Below are 22242 nucleotides of genomic sequence, written 5' to 3' on the forward strand. Positions count from 1 at the left end.
AAAAGAAGCTCCTCCTGAGTCTGGTTAGCAGGCTTCCAGACCCCTACCTCTGATTTTTACCATGCCCACTAGGCTAACACTACTGATCATGCAAATACAAGTAATATCCAAAATAAAATTACTCTTTTGCCTCTTGCATTATATGGAAACATCCTTTTGCTACCCTTAAATCAGATCTATTTTAATATTCACTACATTAGAAATGGCATTTACTTAAGGAAAAAAATGAAATCACCATTCTTACTAATCAATCAGTTATACATTAGTGAGGTGCCCACAATTATACTGCTGTGTTTCCCAGCAATCAGGAAGATTTACATGACAAGAGTTCACAGATTGAATATGAATCAGTCAGGTCAGCTATGGATTTGGGGGGGAAAATGAATATGAATCAAAATGGGGGCACACAAGTCCCTTCCCTATTGATCAGTGGCCCATATAGGATGAAGCCATAGACCCAAAGTATATGACAGAAGGTGACACACCAAAAACAATATCACTTCTGGGAAGTTAGCAGATTCTTTAAAGTCAACTCTTTAAATTTAATAATCCAAGAATATCATTATTGGTAAACTTGGACATCTTGCATATTTAATATGTGACAGGGAAGCATTACTTTATACAGAAGCAGATTCAACTAGCATACTAAGGGCCTACTATGTGTGAAGTTTTATGTCATGTGCTTTAATATATACCCTGACTTCTCCACTCATTAACTGTGTGAATTTAGGCAAATTACAGAACACTTTTATGCCTCAAATTCCTTAATGGACAATAATAGTGTCAATCTATTAGCTTTGTTGTGAAGATTAAATGCGACTTCCTGTTTCCAGTCAGGTACGTAAGAAATTTGGAAATCGCCACTGCATCCTAACAAAAGTAAAAAGCTGAACAAACTCAAAAATCCATAACTCTTTCTAGATCCACAAGGGAAGTGAGGTCACTGAGCAAACAAATGCCCCAGAAGTAGAGGGACTGACAGGTGAATACAGAAAAGCACCAACTTCCTGGAAGAGAAACTCATAAGTAACAACCTTTGTGGGAACCAAAAGATGAGTAGAAAAACTTGAACTGGAATTGACAAATTGCTAGTCTCAGAGTGGACAAGTTTTAGAGATTAAAATTCCATGGGGATCCAGTCACGGGCAGAGGTAGGAGCATATCTTTGTAGGACCTTTGTATGAGTTTCACCTCTAAGAATTCTACCAGGTCCTCACAGTGAACACTGGAGAAGAATTCCCTTGAACTTCCAGCAGGATGAGATAAAAAGGAACCATTTTGAAATATACCAGAGCATTTTCGTCTTCTTTCTTCCTTCTCCTTCTCCTTCTTTTTCTTCTTTTTTTTCAAAGTCTAAAAGTTTATTTAACAAGATCTGTCCTGAGAAGAAACTATTTAATCAGAGTCTAACCTGACATGGTTTTACTAGAGCCTAAGTGACCTGGGGGAAGGGAAATACCAAACTCCAGCTGGCTCTGGCTATCTACTCTACCTAAAGGGGAATGGGGGCGAACTGAGAAGCACTTGTGAAGTTCACAGTTCAAGGACACAGGCTCCCTACAAGACTGAGAACTAATCACAGGACTGTGGATGCTTCCCCTCTCTTCATACCTTACTACCACACTACTTAAGGCCCATTTACAGCAGTTCCTTTTACCTAGTTCATCATGTTCAGTTGGCAAAAAAATTATAACACACAGTAAAAGGCAAAAAAACACAGTTTGAGGAGACAGAGCAAGCATTAGAACCACTCAGATAGAGCAGGAATGTTGGAATTATCCATCCAGGCATTTAAAACAACTCTGTGTAATATGCTGAGGGCTCTGATGGATAAAGTAGACAGCAAGCAAGAACAGATGGGGAATGTAAGTAGAGAGATGGAAATTCTAAGAAAGAACTAGAAAGAAATGCTAGTGATGAAAAATACTATAACAGAAATAATGTCTTTGATGGGTTCATTAGTAAACTGCACACAGCTGAGGAAAGAATCTTTAAGCTTGAGGATATCGTGACAGAAATAAATGGAGAGGTATTCTATGTTCATAGATAAGAAGATGCAATATGGTCAGTATGTCAGTTCTTCCCACCTTGATCTACAGATGCAATGAAATCCCAATAAAAATCCCAGGAAGCTATTTTGTGGATATCAACAAACTGATTCTAAGGTTTATATACAAAGACAAAAAAACCAGAACAGCTAACACAATGTTGAAGGACAAAAAACAAAGGTGGAGGACTCACACTACCCAACCTCAAGGCATACTTGAAGCCACAATAATCAAGACAGTGTGGTATTGCTGAAAGAATGGACACATAGATAATTGGAATAGAATAGAGACCCAGAAACAGATCGACATAAATATCAACTGATCTTTGATAAAAAAGCAAAGGCATTCGAAGGAGCAAAGGTAGGCTTTTCAACAAATGATTCTGGGACAACTGGAAATCCACGTGCAAAGAAATGAACCTGGACCCAGACCTTACACTCTTCACAAAAATTAACTCAAATGGATCACATATGGACCTAATGTAAATTGCAAAACTATAAATCTCCCAAAGGCAATATAGGAGAAAAATCTAAATGATCTTGTGTTTTACAATGATTTGTAGATACAACACAAAAGGCATGATCCATGAAATAAAACATTGATAAGGTGGATTTCATGAAAATAAAAATTCCTGCTTTGTGAAACACCCTGTCAAGAGAATAAAAAGAGAAGCCAGAGACTGGGAGAAAATATTGCAAAAAACATGTCTGATAAAGGCCTATTATCCAAAATTTCAAAGAACCCTTAAAATTCAACAAAAAGAAAACAAACCAAGTAAAAGATGGACCAGAAACCCTAACAGACCCCTCACTAAAGAAGATATAGATGACAAATAAACATATGAAAAGTTGTTCCAAATCATACATCACCAGAGAAATGCAAATTAAAGCAATAATGAGATACCACTACACACCAATTAGAATGGCCCAAATCCAGAACAATGACAACACTAAATGCTGGGGAGGATGTGGAGCAACAGGAACTCTCTTTGCTGGTGAGAATGCAAAACGGTACAGCTGATTTGGAAGAGAGTTAAGCAGAATCTTACAAAACCTAAACACATTCTTCTTACAATACAGTAATCCTACTCCTTGGTATTTACCCAAAAGACTTGAGAAGTTATGTCCACACAAAAACCTGCTCAGGAATGTTTATAGCAGCTTTATTCATTAATTGCCAAAACTTAGAAGCAACTAAGAGTATTTCAGTAGGTGAATGGATTCATAAACTCTAGTACATCCCGACAATAGAATATTATTCAGCACTGAGAAGAAATGAGCTATCAAGCAATGAAAAGACCCGGAGCAAACTTAAATGCATATTACTAAGGAAAAGAAGCCAATCTGTAGCTGTGAAATGTTGATATCAAATTTTTTAAAAGCCATTTTGGGCTGGGCACGGTGGCTCATGCCTGTAATCCCAGCAATTTGGGAGTCTGAGGTGGGCACATCACCTGAGGTCAGGAGCTCAAGACCAGCCTTGCCAACATGGCGAAACCCAGTCTCTAGTAAAAATACAAAAATTAGCTGGGTGTGGTGGCACGCATCTGTAATCCCAGCTACTCGAGAGACTGAGGTAGGAGAATCACTTGAACCTGGAAGGCAGAGGCTGCAGTGAGCAGAGATCATGCCACTACACTCCAGCCTGGGAGACAAAGCAAGATCCCACCTCAAAAAAAAAAAAAAAAAAAAGCCAGTTTGAAAAGGCTACAAATTTTCATGCTATGGCTATTCTGAAAATAGAAGGGCTAAATACTGTATAATTCCAACTATATGACATTCTGAGAAAGGTAAAACTATGGAGACAATAAAGAGATCAGTGGTTGCCAGGGGTTGGGGGGAAGGAGAGATGACTAGGCAGAGCACAGAAGATTATTAGGGCACTGACACTACTCTGTATGATGCTGTAGTGGTGGATACATGTCATTATGAATTCAGTCAAATCCATAATGTACAGTACCAAGAGTGAATCCTAATGTTAACTGTGGACTTCGGGCGATAATGATGTGTTAATGTAGGTTCAACAGTTCTAACAAATGTACCTCTCTGTGGGGAGATGGTGACAACTGGGGAGGCTGTGTACATGTGTGAGGTGGACGAGAGTGAGCATATTGGAAATTGGTACCTTCTAGTCAATTTCACTGTGAACCTAAAACTGCTCTAAATAATAAAGTCTACTTAAAATTTTCTTTTAAAAGCTATGAAGAATTTAACAAATGTTAACATTTTTCTGGAAAAAAAGATTAAATCTCTTAATACATGAGATGTGATTAGACCAGTGCCTGGCATCTACTAAGTGCCTAGTGATTTTTTAGCCATTATCATTGCTGTTGTTACTATCACTAAAATTATCACTGTGGGCCAGGCTTGGTGGCTCATACCTGTAATCCCAGCACTTTGTGAGGCCCAGGAGGGTAGATTGCTTGAGCTCAGGAATTCGAGACTAGCCTGGGCAACATGGAGAAACTTTGTCTCTACAAAAATAACAAAAATTAGCCGAGTGTGGTGGTGTGCACCTGTTGTCTCAGCTACCTGGGGGGGCTGAGGCAGGAGGATCGCTTGAGCCCAGGAGATTGAGGCTGCAGTGAGCTGTGATTGTGCCACCACACTCCAGCCTAGGCAACACAGTGAGACTCTTTCTCAAAAAATAAAATAATTTTAAAAAGTTATCATAGCAAATAATCCTTACAAACATGAGGAGAGCTGGTTAGTATTACCCCATTTTATAGAGGAGGAAAGGGAGACTCAGAGAGGTTGAGAACATTGCTTAAAGTCATACAGTTGGTGCTAGCATTGGCACAAGACTTTGACTCAAATTCCAGTATTCTTTCCACCACTCACCCTACCTCTGCAATGAGGGGTTATAAAATAAAAGTACCTAAATCAGCAAAGACATCTTCCTTACATTTCTAACTTCCAAGTGGCATAACAGTTGTAAGTAAAATAATTTTGATCAAAAACAGCACCTTTAGAGATCCCTACTTAGAAAAGAACACCTTAATTGATAGGCATTTAGTTCAGATAAGACAAAGTCCTATAAAGTTCTAAGCCTCTTGCTGAGTCAAGTAGCTTAGGAAGACTAGCAGATTGGAAAGAAAGAGTACAAAATTAGGCGTCAAAACTTGGGTTGAGTCTTGACTCTCTTGCTCACGACTCTGACATTATGGGCAAGCTACCCAAACCCTCTCTACTTGAAATGACGATTGTGAGGATTAAATAAAGCAATGTATGTTAGTGCAAATGTGAACTACAGAGCTCTGGAAAAAATAAGCTATTGATTGTCATTATCACAATCCAGGTGCCAGTAAAATCTGTTTCCTAGGAGCATATGCTCAAAGGCAAAAGTGTCCAGCCTTTTTGAAATGATCCATTAACAGATAAGGGAACTTGAATGAAATTCCTCAGCATTTTACATCATTTCCATTCCTAGAAACATGAGCTAAAAAAAGAACATAGAGATGTTCACTTAGAGACTCCAGCTCCTTTTTCTGCTTTCAGAACCTGAAGAGTGTTCAAATATTATATTCTTCATCTCCTGACCCTCTGTATAGAAACCAGATGAGAAATATTTTTGCTCTGGGGACAAGACCCACCATTTTCATTGAATGGCATGGCTCTCAACTAATGTAAATATTGGTTCCCCAAACATTACAAAAACTAGGGAGAGAACGGGCTCATTTCCATGAGAAAATGCAATGCGTTTCACTGTTGGCTGCGAAGCTGGGCAAAAGAGAAATCTGCAAGTCCAAACTTTCTCACCCGAATAACCAAAGCATGAATTTCTTCACTTAGGTGGAGAACTGAAGAAAAAGGGCTTGATGAAATGAGTGAATGCATGTCTGCAGTGGCCAATGGGGCTTCCTCTCTGCAGCAACCCCTTCCACCCCCATATTACATGTTCATTCATCTGCATCATTCATCATTTTTCTTGACTGCAATTCTATTATTCTTGTCTAACCCATCACACAACTTAAAATCGCTTTCCTATATTAATTCCCCAACTACCTATAAATAAAGAAGGTTTAGTCCCCAAAGAGCTAAATGGTAAAGTCTCCTGCCTTCTCCTCTCTGGGAGGAAATTTGAGGGTCAAACTCTAAAAATCCTGACTCTCTCCAGAGAAAAAGAACCAAACATCGACATTTTTGAGGACCCATCCCCTTCCACACATAACAGACTAAGAAAATAAATCTGGCTTGCAACGTGGTCACTCCATAGTGAGATCCAGCAATAACCAAGCAGCCCTGGCTGGGTGCAGTGCCTCTTCCTTGTAATCCCAAAACTTTGTAAGGCCGAGGCAGGTGGATCATTTGAGACGAGAAGTTTCAGACCAGCCTGGCCAACATGGCAAAACTCCGCCCCTACTAAAACTACAAAAATTAGCCGGGCATGGTGGCCCACACCTATAATCCCAACTACTCAGGAGGCTGAGGCATGAGAATCGCTTGAACCCGGAAGGCAGGGTTTGCAGTGAGCCTACATGGCGCCACTGCATCCCAGCCTGGAGGGACAGAGCAAGACTCTGTTCAAAAACAACAACAAAAAAACAAGCTGTTCTTATACACACAAATGCAAATCAGCTTACTGTCTCCCCATATTCAAATGTGACTATGCCACCAAAAATCAGCAAAGACATGAAAATAGGCAGAAAAAGGTAAGATTCAGAGAAAACAGAGACAATGCAGAGAGCAGAATAATTTTAAACATAAACACAAAGAAAAATTTCTCCAGATTGTTGTATAGGGGCTCCAGGAGAAAAGTCTGGGGGCAGGGGGATGGTAGTGATGTGTTTGAGCAGTCAGGAAATATATTGCATGTTTGACAAACACACTAGAGGGTTCAACAAAAAATAGCAATTGGTATTAGACAAAACTAAAGACAAGGGTTATGGCCGGGCACAGGGACTCACGCCTGTAATCCCAGCACTTTGGGAGGCTGAGGTGGGTGGATCAGTTGAGGCCAGGAGTCTGAGACCAGCCTGGCCAACATGGCAAAACCCTGTCTCTACTGAAAATACAAAAATTAGCCGGGCTTAGTAATCCCAGCTACTCAGGAGGCTGAGGCACAAGAACCACTTGAACCTGGGAGGCAGAGGTTGCGGTGAGCCAAGATTGTACCACTGCACTCCAGCCTGGGTGATAGAGCGAGACCCTGTCTCAAAATACTACTACTACTAATAATAATAATAACAATGACAAGGATTGTCAACTCCAAGAGAAACAAAAGGCTATACAAAAAGGAACCATGATCATATTTTACTGTTGGCTTAACAGTGAAAAACATCTGTTTAAATCATAGTATTATAAACCTTGACTACTAATTTAACAAAATACTGTTAAATAACTTTGATGAGGGTATAGATGAAAAGGAATTGTGTGGAGAGTGAGAAAGTGATCATCTTTCTCCTAAAGTCAATAAATGAAAAAAAAATAGTAAATGCATATTTAAGAACAAAAGAATAAGTAGGCCAGGCACAGTTTGGCTCATGCCTGTAATTCCAGCACTTTGAGAGGCTGAAGCAGGAGGATAGCCTGAGGCCAGGAGTTCAAGATGAGTGTGTGCAACATAGTGAGATGCAGTCTCTATAAAATAAAAATAAAAATAATTTAGCTGGGTGTGGTAATGCATGGCTGCAGTCCTAGCTACTCAGGAGGCTGAGGAGGGAGAGTTGCTTGAACACAGGAGTTCAAGGTTGCAGGGAATTATGACTGCACCACTGCACTCCAGCCTGGGTGACAGAATGAGCCCCTGCCTCTAAAAGAAAAAACAGAAAGAAAAGAGCAAATAGCAGGGAAGGGAAGCAGCCAAAAAGTGCAAAAGTGTTGCTTATTAAAATATAGAAATATAATACATAAATACAATATAAAATAGGGAAGGGGTCTGAAAGGTGGAGAAAGTCACTGTTACCTTTTTAAAATAAGCTTCAGAATTTTTTTGGGGGGGAGGGTTCAGATGTATTAGTATGTATTTGTATTACATTAACTTAAATATACATATGTATAATTTTTTTTTTCTTAAGAGATGAGATCTCGCTTTGTTGACCAGGCTGGTCTTGAACTGCTGGGCTCAAGTGATCCTCCCACTTTGGCCTGGGATTACAGGTGTGGGCCAGCAAGCCTGGTCTAAAAGTATATATTTTGATGGCTAAAATTAAAATTAAAAATCTCTATGACTGCAAGATGTAATCAAAGCTGGAGGTTGGAAGAATAAAGCTCAAATAGGTAACTAGTCCCAAACCAAGTCACTGAAATCAGATACTTGTCAAAGCATGCTTTCCTCCCCCCTTTTAATTAGATCTCTTCAAAAATCAGAAGTCTTATTACCACTATGGCTTTGATGTTACAAATGGACTTCAAAACATCTGGCAGATCTTATAATTTCTCCAGTTTATCACAGGAACAAAGTACTTCTCTTGCTAATATTTTCATAACTGATTAAACCTTACTTTCTACTCTGTGCTGTCAGTCATGAGAGTCTACATTAAATGCTTTAGTCTAATCACATTAATACCCATTTTTCTGCTAATGTTTATACATCATACTTCATAAATATCTAAAGAAAGCACAACATTTTTTCCCAGTAAAGGTAACTCTTTGGAAAGACAGAGCTGACTGTAAGCTTTTTAAAAATACATACCAATAAACTAATAGGATGTATAAACCAGTTACAAACCTAAAACTTTTACTAAAATGATTCCAAACCCTTTCACAATTTCCTCTGAAGTCTGGCTTTTATCTAACACAAGCAACACACTCTGCTCCATTAATTTTAAGTGTCTCTGAACTAGACATGTTTAGGCTTAGAAATAATAGCTATTCAAACATATGCACTCATGGATAATAATTGCTAATTGGTATACACACACTCAAATCCACTTATTGTGGTTTGCTTTAAAAATAGACAAATTGATTTAATAAAAACCAGTTCAAACATGGCATTTAGGAAGAGTGATTTGTTTACCTCTGTTGGTTTGTAGCAGTCTACAAGAGCTTCCTAGAATTAAACACACAGAAGATCAGTTTTATTATCTTAAAATTCAGTATTATTTTTAAGGCAAAATTAAACATCATTTTATATTAATAGTATTATTTTATAATGGTAAAGCAAGATTTCATACTGTCTAGAAACACACTTCATTTCAGCACCAGTTGGTTGTCTGAAGATATAAAACGTTTAACCTTCATAAATTCTTCAGCCTGCACACACATGCGCTACATGAAAAAATTTTTTGAACAGGAAAAGATTTATTTATTTATTTATTTATTTATTTATTGCTCCCATAGCATTGAAAACAAAACATAACCCTTGACCAGTTTTTTTGTTCATTTTTTGTTTGTTTTTGTTTTTTTGTGTTTGTTTGTTTGTTTGTTTTGAGACACAGTCTTGCTCTGTCTCCCAGACTAGAGTGCAGTGGTGCGATCTCAGCTCATTGCAACCTCCGCCTCCCGGTTCAAGCAATTCTCCTGCCTCAGCCTTCCAAATAGCTGGGACTACAGGTGCACACCACCACGCCCAGCTAATTTTTGTATTTTTAGTAGAGACGGGTTTTTGCCATGTTAGCCAGGCTGGTCTCGAACTCCTGACCTTGGGTGATCCACTCGCCTTGGCCTCCCAAAGCACTGGGATTACAGGCATGAGCTACCACGCCGGGCCCCTTGACCAGGTTTTGAATGCCTTGCTGAGGAACAGTTTCTTTTAAAGAAGGACAGGGACGCTCAAGCATCCATTAGGTTATAGACTTCAGAGAGATCTGGACTAACTCAGTAGCTCAAATCCAGGATGGCCCTCCACAGGAACCAAATCCCCCTCTCCAGTTTTCCTTTAATTAACTGGATATAACCCGGCAAGATTCAAATGGTTTCAAACCCACTCCTCCGGTCAATGACTTTTTGCCTCCTCTGTGTGCACACACGCATGCACACACCTTTCCTTTGGCTGCCAACTTGGTGGATATTCAAGTTGAGCCAGCCTGTGCAAGACGGTGGCACCCACACTGCACTCAGAAAGCAAAGGGTTTAAGTGCAATGTAGCCATAAACTAGCTTGGGTCCTCACCTGGGAACTGGGAGTTGGGGGGTGATGATAGCTTAAAAACTCCTTTCAAGTTCTCAATGTTAAGAAAACTTTGTTATGTCATTACATTTTCTATAGAACTGATACCTGCATTATCTTTTTAAAATTTTGTAAGTAGGATGCTATTTTCTCCCAGCTAAATCTACCAAGAAGAACTAATTTTCATAACTCAGACTGTTCACCACTCAAGGGACACGTAATGACTAATGCATTAAACACATTAATACATTAAAATGTGCCCTTTGATTGCCGTAGTGGCCATTTGCCATTTGTGGTCACCAACAGCCATTAACAGTAATTATCAGTGGACATTCAGAACAACGGCAAGTCAAAAGTCAACTGGTTTTAGAAACTCCCAAATGTAGATTTTAAAATGATAGATTTGACCTACTGTGGGAAGGGAAATAAGTACTGTACTTTATTGCTGTCCACTAAAGAAATACTAGACATCTCAATATCCATCGTTGTACTGCAATGCTATGAGGTGAACACTGTCTATGAAGAGATCGTCTACTAAATAGAATTATGTCATAAGCAATCATATTTAGAAATTAATTTCATGAATGATACAGTCCACAACTGTGATACCGGAGCCCTGGGCTTGGATATTCCAGTGCTAGCTCAGTCCTTCTCTTTCTCATGCAACTGTGGGGTATCAATTCCCTTCCCTGGCAAGTGGATCTTTGGAAGCAGAATCAGCTGTTTGTCCTAAGAAAATGGGGCTGGAGAAAGTTACACCCATAAGGTACTCTGAGAACAGACTACAGTCAAGAGCTGCTTTATCCTCAGAGAGGCAGTTTAAGAGGGCGAACACTTAGCAGCCCATTGCTTTCCTCTCTGCAAACAGCCATGGCCCAGGTCCTGGTGCCAACTCCACCACAGGGCGGAATCAGTTCATGCCAAGCTCTGGAGACCCAAGTAGACTCCCTAGTATCCATGATTAGAATTTTGAAAACTGCTTACCTGTAATTTTGAAGCTCTCTCTTCATCACTGTCTGCATCAAGAAGATCATCAATGTCAATTTCTACCTCTGGCATTTCTTCTTCCTGGGGGACAGTGGGAGGATATGAAGGCGTTTAATTTAGTAAGAAACCTAACTGTACCCCACCAGTTAGATTAAGTTGAACAAACAACTAGATCATCAATTGAGAAGGGCTGACGGATAAGAGGGTAAGGAGAGGCTAGGAGGAGAGGAGGGAAGGAAAGAGAAGAAAGGGGAAACAGGATGAAGGGGTAAAGAGGAGAACAGGGGAGAAGAAAGGAAAAAGGAAGGAGGGATGGGGACAGAGGAAGAAGGGAAATGAAGGAAGGAAGGAAAAGAAGAGTGGGGGAAAAGAAGGGGGGGGAGCAAAGGAGAATTAATAGTCACAAAGCCATAAAAGTAATCTTTCAAAAAAGTGAGAATTTTCTACTTTCTAGCAGAAAGCTGCATCTGTAAGTATATAAGGGGAGACTGGCAGATGATAGAGCTGGGAGATGGTAGTTTCCTATCTAAGAGCTACTCTTTGCTGGGCGATTACCCCAATCTTTATTTGGGGGTCCACATCTTCCTTCACAGCTCTGGGTCTATGGAAAACCTGATTCCACCATGGGATTTAGAGCATCAGCATTGCTTTAGCCCCAGTTACTGACGTAAGAGAAGACACATGGTCCAACTAAGAACTAAGGGTGCTCTGGGAAAAGGTGCTCTTTTAACAAGAACATCCCCTTCACTCCCTCTGAACCAAGGAAGTGTGGCACCGGAAATTACCGGTGGCCACCATACAACCCTGAAGAAAGGCTGAGTTTAGGATGAGGCGCTGACTCCACAGTGGGCGGAGCTGAAGAGAATAAGAAAACAGGGCTCTAGGTAAAATCACCACATCCCTGCATCAAACCACCTCTGAAGCCTGCCTATCGGTGAGTGAGTCAACCCCTTTCACTGTTGCAGTCAGCGTGGGTCTAGTTTAATATTCCTGCCACCAAAGGCATCTAGTCCCGAAAAGAGGGAAGAAGGGCCAGCTGGATTTGGTGCAAGACCTCACTAACTTGGAATCTGAACTTCAAAGGAGATCTTGGCTATTTCTCATCTCTTCTGTTACCTAAGTCTTCTCTATACCTCTCAGAATAGCATTTTAAAATGTCAAAATAAAAGAGCATTTAAGAGAGTCCTGCAATTTTGCATTTCATCAGGAGTCACCGCAATCCAACTCCTTCCAGCCACAGGGATGGCTGAGAAGCACCTGCAGGAGCTAGAGAGAAAAGTGTGCATGGGGACACTGGGGACACCTGGGCATTCCCTGGGTGTGGCCTCTCTGTGTCTTGGCTCCAAGAGCTGTTTGTCTTGGCTTCCCAGGAGAGGCTGACTTTCTGAAAGTTTCCTTCCTACTAAAGTGCATTTATTCAGTAATAGTACTCAACCTCTTGCGTGTGTATTACAACACAAAAGTGAGGACCCTAGTATACTGAGGAAGTCAAGGAATATGATATACTATCCTTGCTGACATTAGCTCCATGGGCAGGCGCTCAATGGACAGGAAAATTCCAGAAACAACCTCTCTAGTGATTTATTCCTGTTTCTGTGGAGAATTTCTGTTTTGATCCTTTGCTTAGCTCTTATGGGGAAAAATCCACTTCAAAAGCAGTATTTATCAATGTGAATGTTTTAGATCTCATCTGTGCGGTTCTGCCTAATGGAAGAAAGATCTTGTACTCCTCAACATAATTTTCATATTTATACTTAACAATCCTGTAGCTATTAATAGAAGCTGATGATGTAGAAACAGGAAGTTGAAATGCTTTGATGATAATAAAGCTGAAGGATGACCTTTCGATGGCTAGGAGCATTGTTGTGCAAGCATCACAGAGTGAATTTACACAAATCTAGATGACCTAGCTTACCACACACCCAGGCTGTATGGCACAGCCTATTGCTCCTAGGTTATAAACCTGGACAGTATATTACCATATGGAATAATGTAGGCAACAGTAACACAGTGGGAAGTATTTGTGCATCTAAACATAGAAATGGTACAGTAAAAATAGGGTCTTATAATCTTATGGGACCACTGTCATATATGCAGTCCACTGTTGACTGAAATGCTGTTATGCGGTAGGTGACTGCACTCACAAGCTATACCACTGTGGGTCCTTAAATCACAACTAACAGAGCTTGGTGTCTGCTATTTTTAAAGGAAATGAAAGAACGATTAGTAACTAATGCCCTCCTCAGAACAGCACAGCAATGGGTTTTTCTGCAAATATTATTCAAAACGTTTTGATGCCAGCCAAGTTTGGCCAAACAGGCTTTGACTTGCATAGCAGTGTAGAGCCTCGCCCTACGCAGTAGGCGTCTTCAATTAGGCATCTTCCCATTAGGACTGCGCACGGCTCTCTGTTAGGTATTGCACTGACCCATTTTCCCCAGCCCCTGAGATCTGGGCTGTCCCATATGGTAAGCACATGTGGTAAGCACATTTGAATACACTAAAATGAAATACAATTCAGTTCCTCAGTCGCAATGGCCACATCTCAAGTGCTCAATAGCTACACAAGGCCAGTGGCTACTGCACCGGAGAGCACAGATGGAGAACGCTTGCATTGTGGCACAAAGCGCTATTAGACAGTGCTGCCCTGGAGTACACTCGCCCTCTGGCCCAGAAGTTGGGAAGCAAAGCTCCTTTCCCTCTCAAAGGGGCTTGACAGGAGTAAAGAAAAAAAATGCCAGGCATCTCAAGGTCGCTCTCACTACCCAAGGGCATGTGATAAGAAACCCTGAGCTTGGGTTTGCAAGCCAGAAAGCTGATGCAAACAAAGCCCCGATCTCAAGGGTTGGGGAAAACCTCAAGTGATTGAGTCATCACAACAGTCATTAAGCATCTGCGCTTTTTACCAACCTATGCTGCTTCTCAGAAATCCCACCCGGATTTATCAGAGGCATAGGAGAGGAGAGGCATCGTGCTCCCAGCTCAGCATGCGCCCCAGGTGTTCTGAATGTCAGTGAGGCTGAAACAAAACCCAGGTGAGAAGAACACAGAGACCCAGAGGCTCTTGGGAGGGAGAGTCCTGGGAGGCAAAGACAGCACCTAGTACCAAGTAGAGAATCCTGTAGATTGGTACTTAATATTCTGAATGAGAAGTACGGAAATATTCTAAATTTCACTGAAGTCCTATTTAACTTTCTTTTCTGTATGCTGATCTTAAAGCAGTATCACTGAATGACCTTAGTGACAGATCAAATCACTTACAACGGAGGGAACACACCCATGGCCCACCGTGATGTCCCAGAGCTTAGTTGTGTTTGGGCATTTTCCCACATTAAAGATGTGTCCCTAAACAGTGGCTCTGGTGACAAAAAGGGAAACAACTGTCTTCAGAGCTGCTGGGGAAAGTTATCAGCTACACCCTGCCCCACATGAGTGAGAGGCCCTCCTATGGGTACCCATAGCATGAGGCCCTGGGTCACCTCTACACACCTTTCTTGTCGTAGATTTGTTGAGAACCCACAGTCCACAGTGAGCAAGGCGCTGTGTGTCAGCCACAGTGAGGCCCTGGCCCTGGGGGACGGGCCATCTAAACACAGCTCTGACAAACACAATGATACGCAATGGCCCCAAAGCCACGGACAAACCTGGAGTGCTTTAGTAATTCAGGGAGGGAGAAAACTCCGCCAGCGGCAGGCAGGGAGGTTTCACGTAGGAGGGAGGAGGTGAGCTGGCCTTGTGGAATGACAGGATTTGAACAGGTTTAGGGGGAAGGGAGAGAACTCCCAAGAGGCAAAATGGTAGCGGGAGGCAAAAAGACAAGATGAGTTCTAACTATGGGTGTAGAAAGGTCCCTGACCTGGAAGCCAGTCAACTCTGGGCTACAAACATGCATGTTGATGGGGGCCAGACAGGTGACAGAAATGGGGCAGGCTGAGGGGCTATACCATAGAGTGAGGAGTGCAGCAAACTGCAGAAAACACGGCCCGAGGGGAAGGAGCAGGGAACACACCATTCCCACCTCCTGTCACCTTCTAAGAATATGTGCTCAGTGCTGCTGGATTGTCTATGTTTTCAGGAATAACTGAAAGTAGAGTTTTTTTAACGTAGAAAAATCCAGTTTTTAAAGCTGTCTGGCAACTTCTTAAAATATTGTGTAGGATAAACAAAACCCATTGGCCCATAGGCTGCCGGCTCCCCTTGTCCTGCAGAGACTGCCCTCACTGAAGGTTCCACAGCTCCAGAACAAGCGAGGGGAATGACAGAAGGAAGAGCTGACCCCGCTGCGGAGCGCGGGTAACAGGGAGGGGGCAGGAGGCAGTGCAAAGGCCATGCATCAGGTGCGAAGCAACAGGGCTTGAAGATGATCCCGGCAAGAATAAGATTTTAAAACAGTGATAATAGGGAGGAATAAACAGATGGAGTTTGGAGATGAACTGGATGGGGGATGAGGGGGAAAGAAAAGGTAAAGATAAGATCCAGGTTCTGAGCCTGAGAGGTTTTGGAGAAGGACAGTAATGACAGGAGCACACCGGAGCCCTGAAGACACCTCACAAACCAACACGCAGTGCAGGCTTGGCCATCACCAGCACCCCTGCCCCAGCTTGCAAGCAGCAGCGGTACCCCACACTGCCACCACACTGGGAAGCGCTGCAGAGCCTGGTGCTGGGCATGCCACGGATGGAAGCTCAGAACAGGCTCAGGTACCAGGATGCAGAAATGCAAGCAAAGCAGAATCCTGAAACACAGCTGGCCTGCAGTGACAACACACACACACACACAAATATATACACAAACACACACACATGAATACACAAAATTCATACCACTCATACACTCACAAGCACACACACACAAATATATACACAAACATACACACACATTAATACACAAAATCCATACCACTCATACACTCACAAGCGCACACACACACAAATATATACACAAACATACACACACAATACACACACTCCATACCATTCATACACTCACATCCACACACACACAAATATATACACAAACACACACACACATGAATATAAACACTCCACACCACTCACTTACATGCACACACACACAAATATATACACAAACATACACACACATGAATACACACAATCCACACCACTCATACACTCACATGCACACACAAATATATACACATGCGAATTAATATACGCGCTCCATACCATTCATACACTCACATCCACACACACACACACAAATATATACACATACACACACATGAATATATACACTCCACACCACTCACATGCACACACACACAAATATATACACAAACATACACACACATGAATACACACACTCCACACCAAACACATGCACACACACACAAATATATACACATATACACACGAATACACACACTCCACACTAATACACTCACGTGCACACACACACACACAAATATATACACAAACATACACACACATGAATACACACACTCCATACCACTCACATGCACACACACACACAATATATACACAGATACACAGATGAATACACACACTCCACACCATTCATACACTCACATCCACACACACACAAATATGTACACAAACATACACACACATGAATAGACACACTCCACACCACTCATACACTCACATGCACACACAAAAATATATACACAAACATACACATAGATGAATACACACACACCACACCACTCACACTCACATGCACACACACAAATACACACACATACACACAGATGAATACACACACACCACACCACTCACTCACAGGTACACACACACAAATATATACACAAACATACACACACATGAATACACACACACCACTCACACTCACATGCACACACACACAAATACACACACATACACACAGATGAATACACACACACCACACCACTCACTCACAGGCACACACACACAAATATATACACAAACATACACACACATGAATACACACACTCCACACCACTCACATGCACACACACACACAAATATATACACAGACACACAGATGAATACACACACTCCACACCATTAATACACTCACATACACACACACACACAAATATGTACACAAACATACACACATACATGAATAGACACACTCCACACTAGTCATACACTCACATGCACACACACACACAAATATATACACAAACATACACATAGATGAATACACACACTCCACACCACTCATACACTCACATGCACACACACACACAAATATATACATACACACAGATGAATACACACACTCCACACCACTCACAGGCACACACACACACAAATATACACAAACATACACACAGATGAATACACACACTCCACACCACTCATAGACTCACATGCACACACACACACAAATATATACACATACACACAGATGAATACACACACTCCACACTAATACCCATACACCTTCACATGCACACACACACACACAAATATATACACATACACACAGATTAATACACACACTCCACACCACTCATTCACAGGCACACACACACACAAATATATAACAAAATACACACAGATGAATACACACACTCCACACACACTCATACACTCACATGCACACACACACACACAAATATATACACAAGCATACACACACAGGAATGCACACACTCCACGTCACTCCACATGCTACAGCGCGCACACACACACACAAATAAACACACAGATATACACACACACTTCTAACTAGCCAGAAAGTTTACACTGTGAGCCCTCTCCGATGTCATGTTAGCTTCCAAAAAATACAAATATTACCCCTGCCCACAGCAGTGAAGGTGGCGGGCAGCAATGTTTAAGCTAAAACTTCACCTGAAAAATGGATCATGGTCTCCAAGCTCCAGGAGACACAGCTTAGCAGCTCCCTGAAAATGACCGTGGCTAACAGCTCTCATCTGTCTCCATCTCAAAATACGGATGGCGACGTAACATGGGATTAAACTGCTGTGCAAATTGCGGCAGCTGACAGAGAAACGTGGGGTGGCAGGGGTGGGGAGGGGCAAATGCCAGTTTATTATGACCTGTTCAACCACTCATCTGAACAATAGCCACGATTTCTTATAGCTCACCTTTCTATAGGCTTATGGGAGAAAACCGGCCTAGGAAGCATATAAAAAGAACCAAATTCCTCGGGATTATGTGAGCTCTCTATGAAAACATTTACATTTCATGTTTTCGTTGTAATGACAATCCAAAATAATTCCTGTAAGCAAGCACAGTCTAAGAATAGTCTGGACAGCCGTGCTATAACCACGCTGTGCCGGGCTCCTCTGTGTTTACACATTGGCATCAAGCAGAATTATGTTAATTATTGTGGCTAATGAGAAAAAAGCCACAGGGTAGATTTAATATATACATGACTCATTCACGCCAAGTGAAGCCAAACGTTATCACTCAAAGGACACTGAGCGACGGCAATCTGTACCTAATTCCTGTGACAAAAGGAGTGAAGCCAGCCATCACAGCAAAGCAATGTTGTGCATTTGAGTTTCATTAGCTGGGTACTTCATGTTTAATTTGCAATTTGGATGTGATTTTTATAACCATAGCATAAGGAATTTATACCCAGTTTTAAGTGGTATGTATTTAAGTAATATAACATTAAATATTTAAATCAGCCCTGGAATCTGCAAAAAAAAAAAAATGTTCCCACTTAACAAGGGGCCGAACCTACCCCATGACACATCACTATATAATGTCAGAGCACTGGGGATAAAGGGAGGATCCTGGAAGCTTTCAGAAGAAAACCAGGCCACACATGGAAGATAGAGAATTAATGTCAGTGGGTTTCCCTAAAGCAACAGAGCATGGAAGCCAACAGCAAGGATTCCAGAAACCCGAGAGGAAACCATTTCCAATCTCAAGGCCTACATCCTCCCTGCTATGGTGTGGATGTGGTTTGACCCCTCCAAACCTCAGGGTGAAATTTGGTGCCCAGTGCAACAGTACTGGGTGAGAGGTAGTGGGAACTTTCAGAGGCAATTAGGTCATGGGGGCATGCCCTCATGTGTGCATTAACACTGTTCTCCAGAGACTGCGTTGGTTCCCATGAGGCTGGTTGTTATAAAGTGGGTAGGCCCCCTTTGCCCCATCTCTTTTCTCAAACACTCGCCTGCCCTTCCAGTTTTCTGCCATGCTATGACACGGGATGAAGGCTCTCACCAGAAGCCAACCAGATATGACCCCTCAACCTTGAACTTCCCAGGCCTTGAGGTTGGAAATTGTTTCCTCTTGGGATTCTGGAATCCTTGCTCTTGGCTTCCACTGGGAAGCCTGCTGACATTGATGATCTTCCTCCAGAACTAAAAGAAATAAATTTATTTTCTTTATACATTACCCAGTCTGTAGTCTTCTGTCACAGTGACAGAAAATGAACTAAGACATTCCCAAACTATCTAGAAAGAGTAGAGAAAATACGACAGATACTTTAAGACACATTGGGTCTTAGATCTTCATATATTTACCTCCTATTTTGGGAAGGAGTGCTCCGGCAAAATAGAGAAACAAACTTTGATTTTCTTATATCCTCTACAGTTGTGGCTCATGAAGGCCAGAGGGCATGTTCCCAAATCCAGATTGAGAAAGGTTCATGGGACGCCAGAGTGAAGAACAAAGCAGATGGAGGCTTGACAAGCTGGGGAGCATGCAAGGCATGCAGATGAACCTGCCTGATGCCAACCAAGGGCCCAGCCCCACTGGGTACCCATCTGCACAGGTGGTCGGGCCATTTAGAGTGGCTGGGGTAGGATGGCCTCACCTTGCGCCTTAGACAGAAGTAGCATGGGTAAACAAGCACACGCCTTTCCAGTGGGATCCCATATTACCAGTATTTCCCTAATACACATTTGTTTTAAAAGTTAAACAAATGGCTAAAGCTTGCTTAAAGCCAGAGAGCAAAGTCCTCCCAAAGCCCTTTTTAAAAACATCAAAATAGGCCAGGCACAGTGGCTCACACCTGTAATCCCAGCACTTTGGGAGATCGAGGCAGGCAGATCACGAGGTCTGGAGTTCAAGAACAGCCTGACCAACATGTTGAAACCCCGTCGCCACTAAAAATACAAAAATTAGCCAAGCATAGTGGCACGTGCCTGTAATCTCAGCTACTCAGGAGGCTGAGGCAGAAGAATTGCTGGAACCCGGGAGGCAGAGGTTTCAGTGAGCCAAGATCATGCCACTGCACTCTAGCCTGGGCAAGAGAGCAAGACTCTGTCCAAAAAAAAAAAATCAAAATAGCCTGACTGAACCTGACGCCATGGTGAAGCGAAGGAATGTTTTACATAATATTTACAGGAATTGCTGTTCTTGTCACCCAGGAGAGCAGGTCCTGACCTACCTATACCCTATGAAGGTTCACTTCTGGGGCACTGACACAGATGCAAATGACAGCTGTGTGGCAGAGAGGAGAGCTCCCAGCAGGGGCCATCCCCACGCCCCATATAGAACCCCTCCCTTTCCTCCTGCTCATGAAGACACATTCCAACACAAGTGAGCAGGAGTGGCATTATCTCACAAATCAACACTGTAAAACAAATACCAGCGTTCACACATGAAGATTCACATCACGGGTTATGTCAGATTATTCTAGAACTAGGCACATCTACATCAGGATCTCAGGACACCAGGCAAACCCCTGCAGCACCAATTTACTGAGCACCTACTACCTGCCAGGCACTGTCCTAGATGCCAGGGATGAAGAATAAACAACTGACAAAAATATTTGCTCTCATGGGGATTAAACTCTAACAGGGGAAGACAGACAATAATCAAATAAGTACCATAGGTAGCATGGCAAAGGGTGATAAATACTTTGCAGAAAAATTAGGCAGGGGAGAGAGATAGAGAGTAGCGGGGCCTGGAGTTTTAAATCGGGCAGTGACAGGGTAAGGTTCAGCGAGAAAGGCGTCTGATTAAAGACACTGCATCAGGGGAAAACACATAATGCCAGGCTGTGTCTGAAAAGCTGCCAGGAGCCCCAGGGTCACTGTAGCAGAGGTGGGGCCATGGCGGGGGAAGGGACAGAGCATATGGAGACTCAGAGGACCCTGTAAAGCCTCTAACTTGACCATGAGCAAGAGAAAAGCCATTGGTGGGTTAGGACAGAGGCACGATGGGTTATGGTTTCCCTGTAAGAAAGGAAGGTATACACGACAAGACCACTTAAGAAGCCACAGAAATAAGCTAGGAAGAGATGACACTGGCTTCAGCTAAGGGGTAGCATGATATATATTTCCTTTTCTTTCTTCTTTTCTTTTCTTTTTTTTTTTTGTTTGTGAGATGGAGGCTCGTTCTGTCACCCAGGCTGGAGTGTAGTGGTGCTATCTCAGCTCACTGCAATCTCCGCCTCCCAAGTTCAAGGGATTCTCCTGCCTCAGCCTCCCGAGTAGCTGAGATTACAGGCGCCTGCCACCACACCCAGCTAATTTTTGTATTTTTAGCAGAGACGGGGTATCACCATGTTGGCCAGACCTGTCTCGAACTCCTGACATCAAGTGATCCGCCCACCTCAGCCTCCCAAGCATGATATATATTTTGTTCTTACAAATGAACTCTTATCTGGGTCACCGCTGATCCAAACCTCAGAGAGCAAACGGGTATCTCAAGAGCTCCACCAGGTACTGTAGTTGGGTGAGCCACTGAGCACGTTGCGAGATGACAAGTACCAAGCTCACGCCTATGCAACAGCAGCAGCAGGCCAGTGTGATGGCTCTTGGTCCTAAAAGTTCAGTGAGGCTGCTAGACGCTGACTAAGCCCAGGCTGAACTGCCTGGGGGCGGCAGCAAAGCAACAAGGAACTAGGCTGAGGAGGTCTTTTCCAGGTCCTGAACCCACCCACCAGGCAGGTTTCTCTTTCCCACCCACCAGGGAAGCTGCCAGTATCACTGGCACCCAGGGCAGGCTTCAGTCATGCCCCCAAAACTCTCCCCTACATTTAGCAATTCATTTTAGCAAACGAATTATCTCTGGAGAGATTATCAAAGTGCTCCAGACACAGTTTAAAAAAAAAAAGACTCTGAGTTTGAGCCGCGGTGGTGTTCTATGCCCAGCCTTGATCTCAAAGGGCTCAAGAGGCCACTTTCTCCTGTGATGGGAGGACCCTAGGGAGTCTGGTGAACAGAGCACAGCATGGGAATAAAGTGACTGAAGCCT

The 22242-nt window shown here is 42.5% G+C and overlaps 1 protein-coding gene across 2 annotated transcripts in view; it reads right to left on the reverse strand.

Annotated features, from left to right (window-relative positions):
• PPP1R14C (protein phosphatase 1 regulatory inhibitor subunit 14C) overlaps window positions 1–22242 on the reverse strand; it is a 109107-nt gene that overhangs the window by 24987 nt on the left and 61878 nt on the right. The window contains exons 2-3 of one of the 2 annotated variants that reach the window (XM_021937729.2): window positions 11081–11164; window positions 9006–9038 (exon numbers count right to left, since the gene is read on the reverse strand). In XM_021937729.2, the coding sequence (XP_021793421.2) occupies window positions 9006–9038; window positions 11081–11164 (117 nt within the window). The remainder of the gene's footprint in view (window positions 1–9005; window positions 9039–11080; window positions 11165–22242) is intronic. The other variant, XM_031667354.1, reaches the window with a different exon arrangement.

The sequence above is a fragment of the Papio anubis genome, chromosome 6, assembly GCF_008728515.1.
Source record: "Papio anubis isolate 15944 chromosome 6, Panubis1.0, whole genome shotgun sequence".
NCBI classification, from domain to species: domain Eukaryota; kingdom Metazoa; phylum Chordata; class Mammalia; order Primates; family Cercopithecidae; genus Papio; species Papio anubis.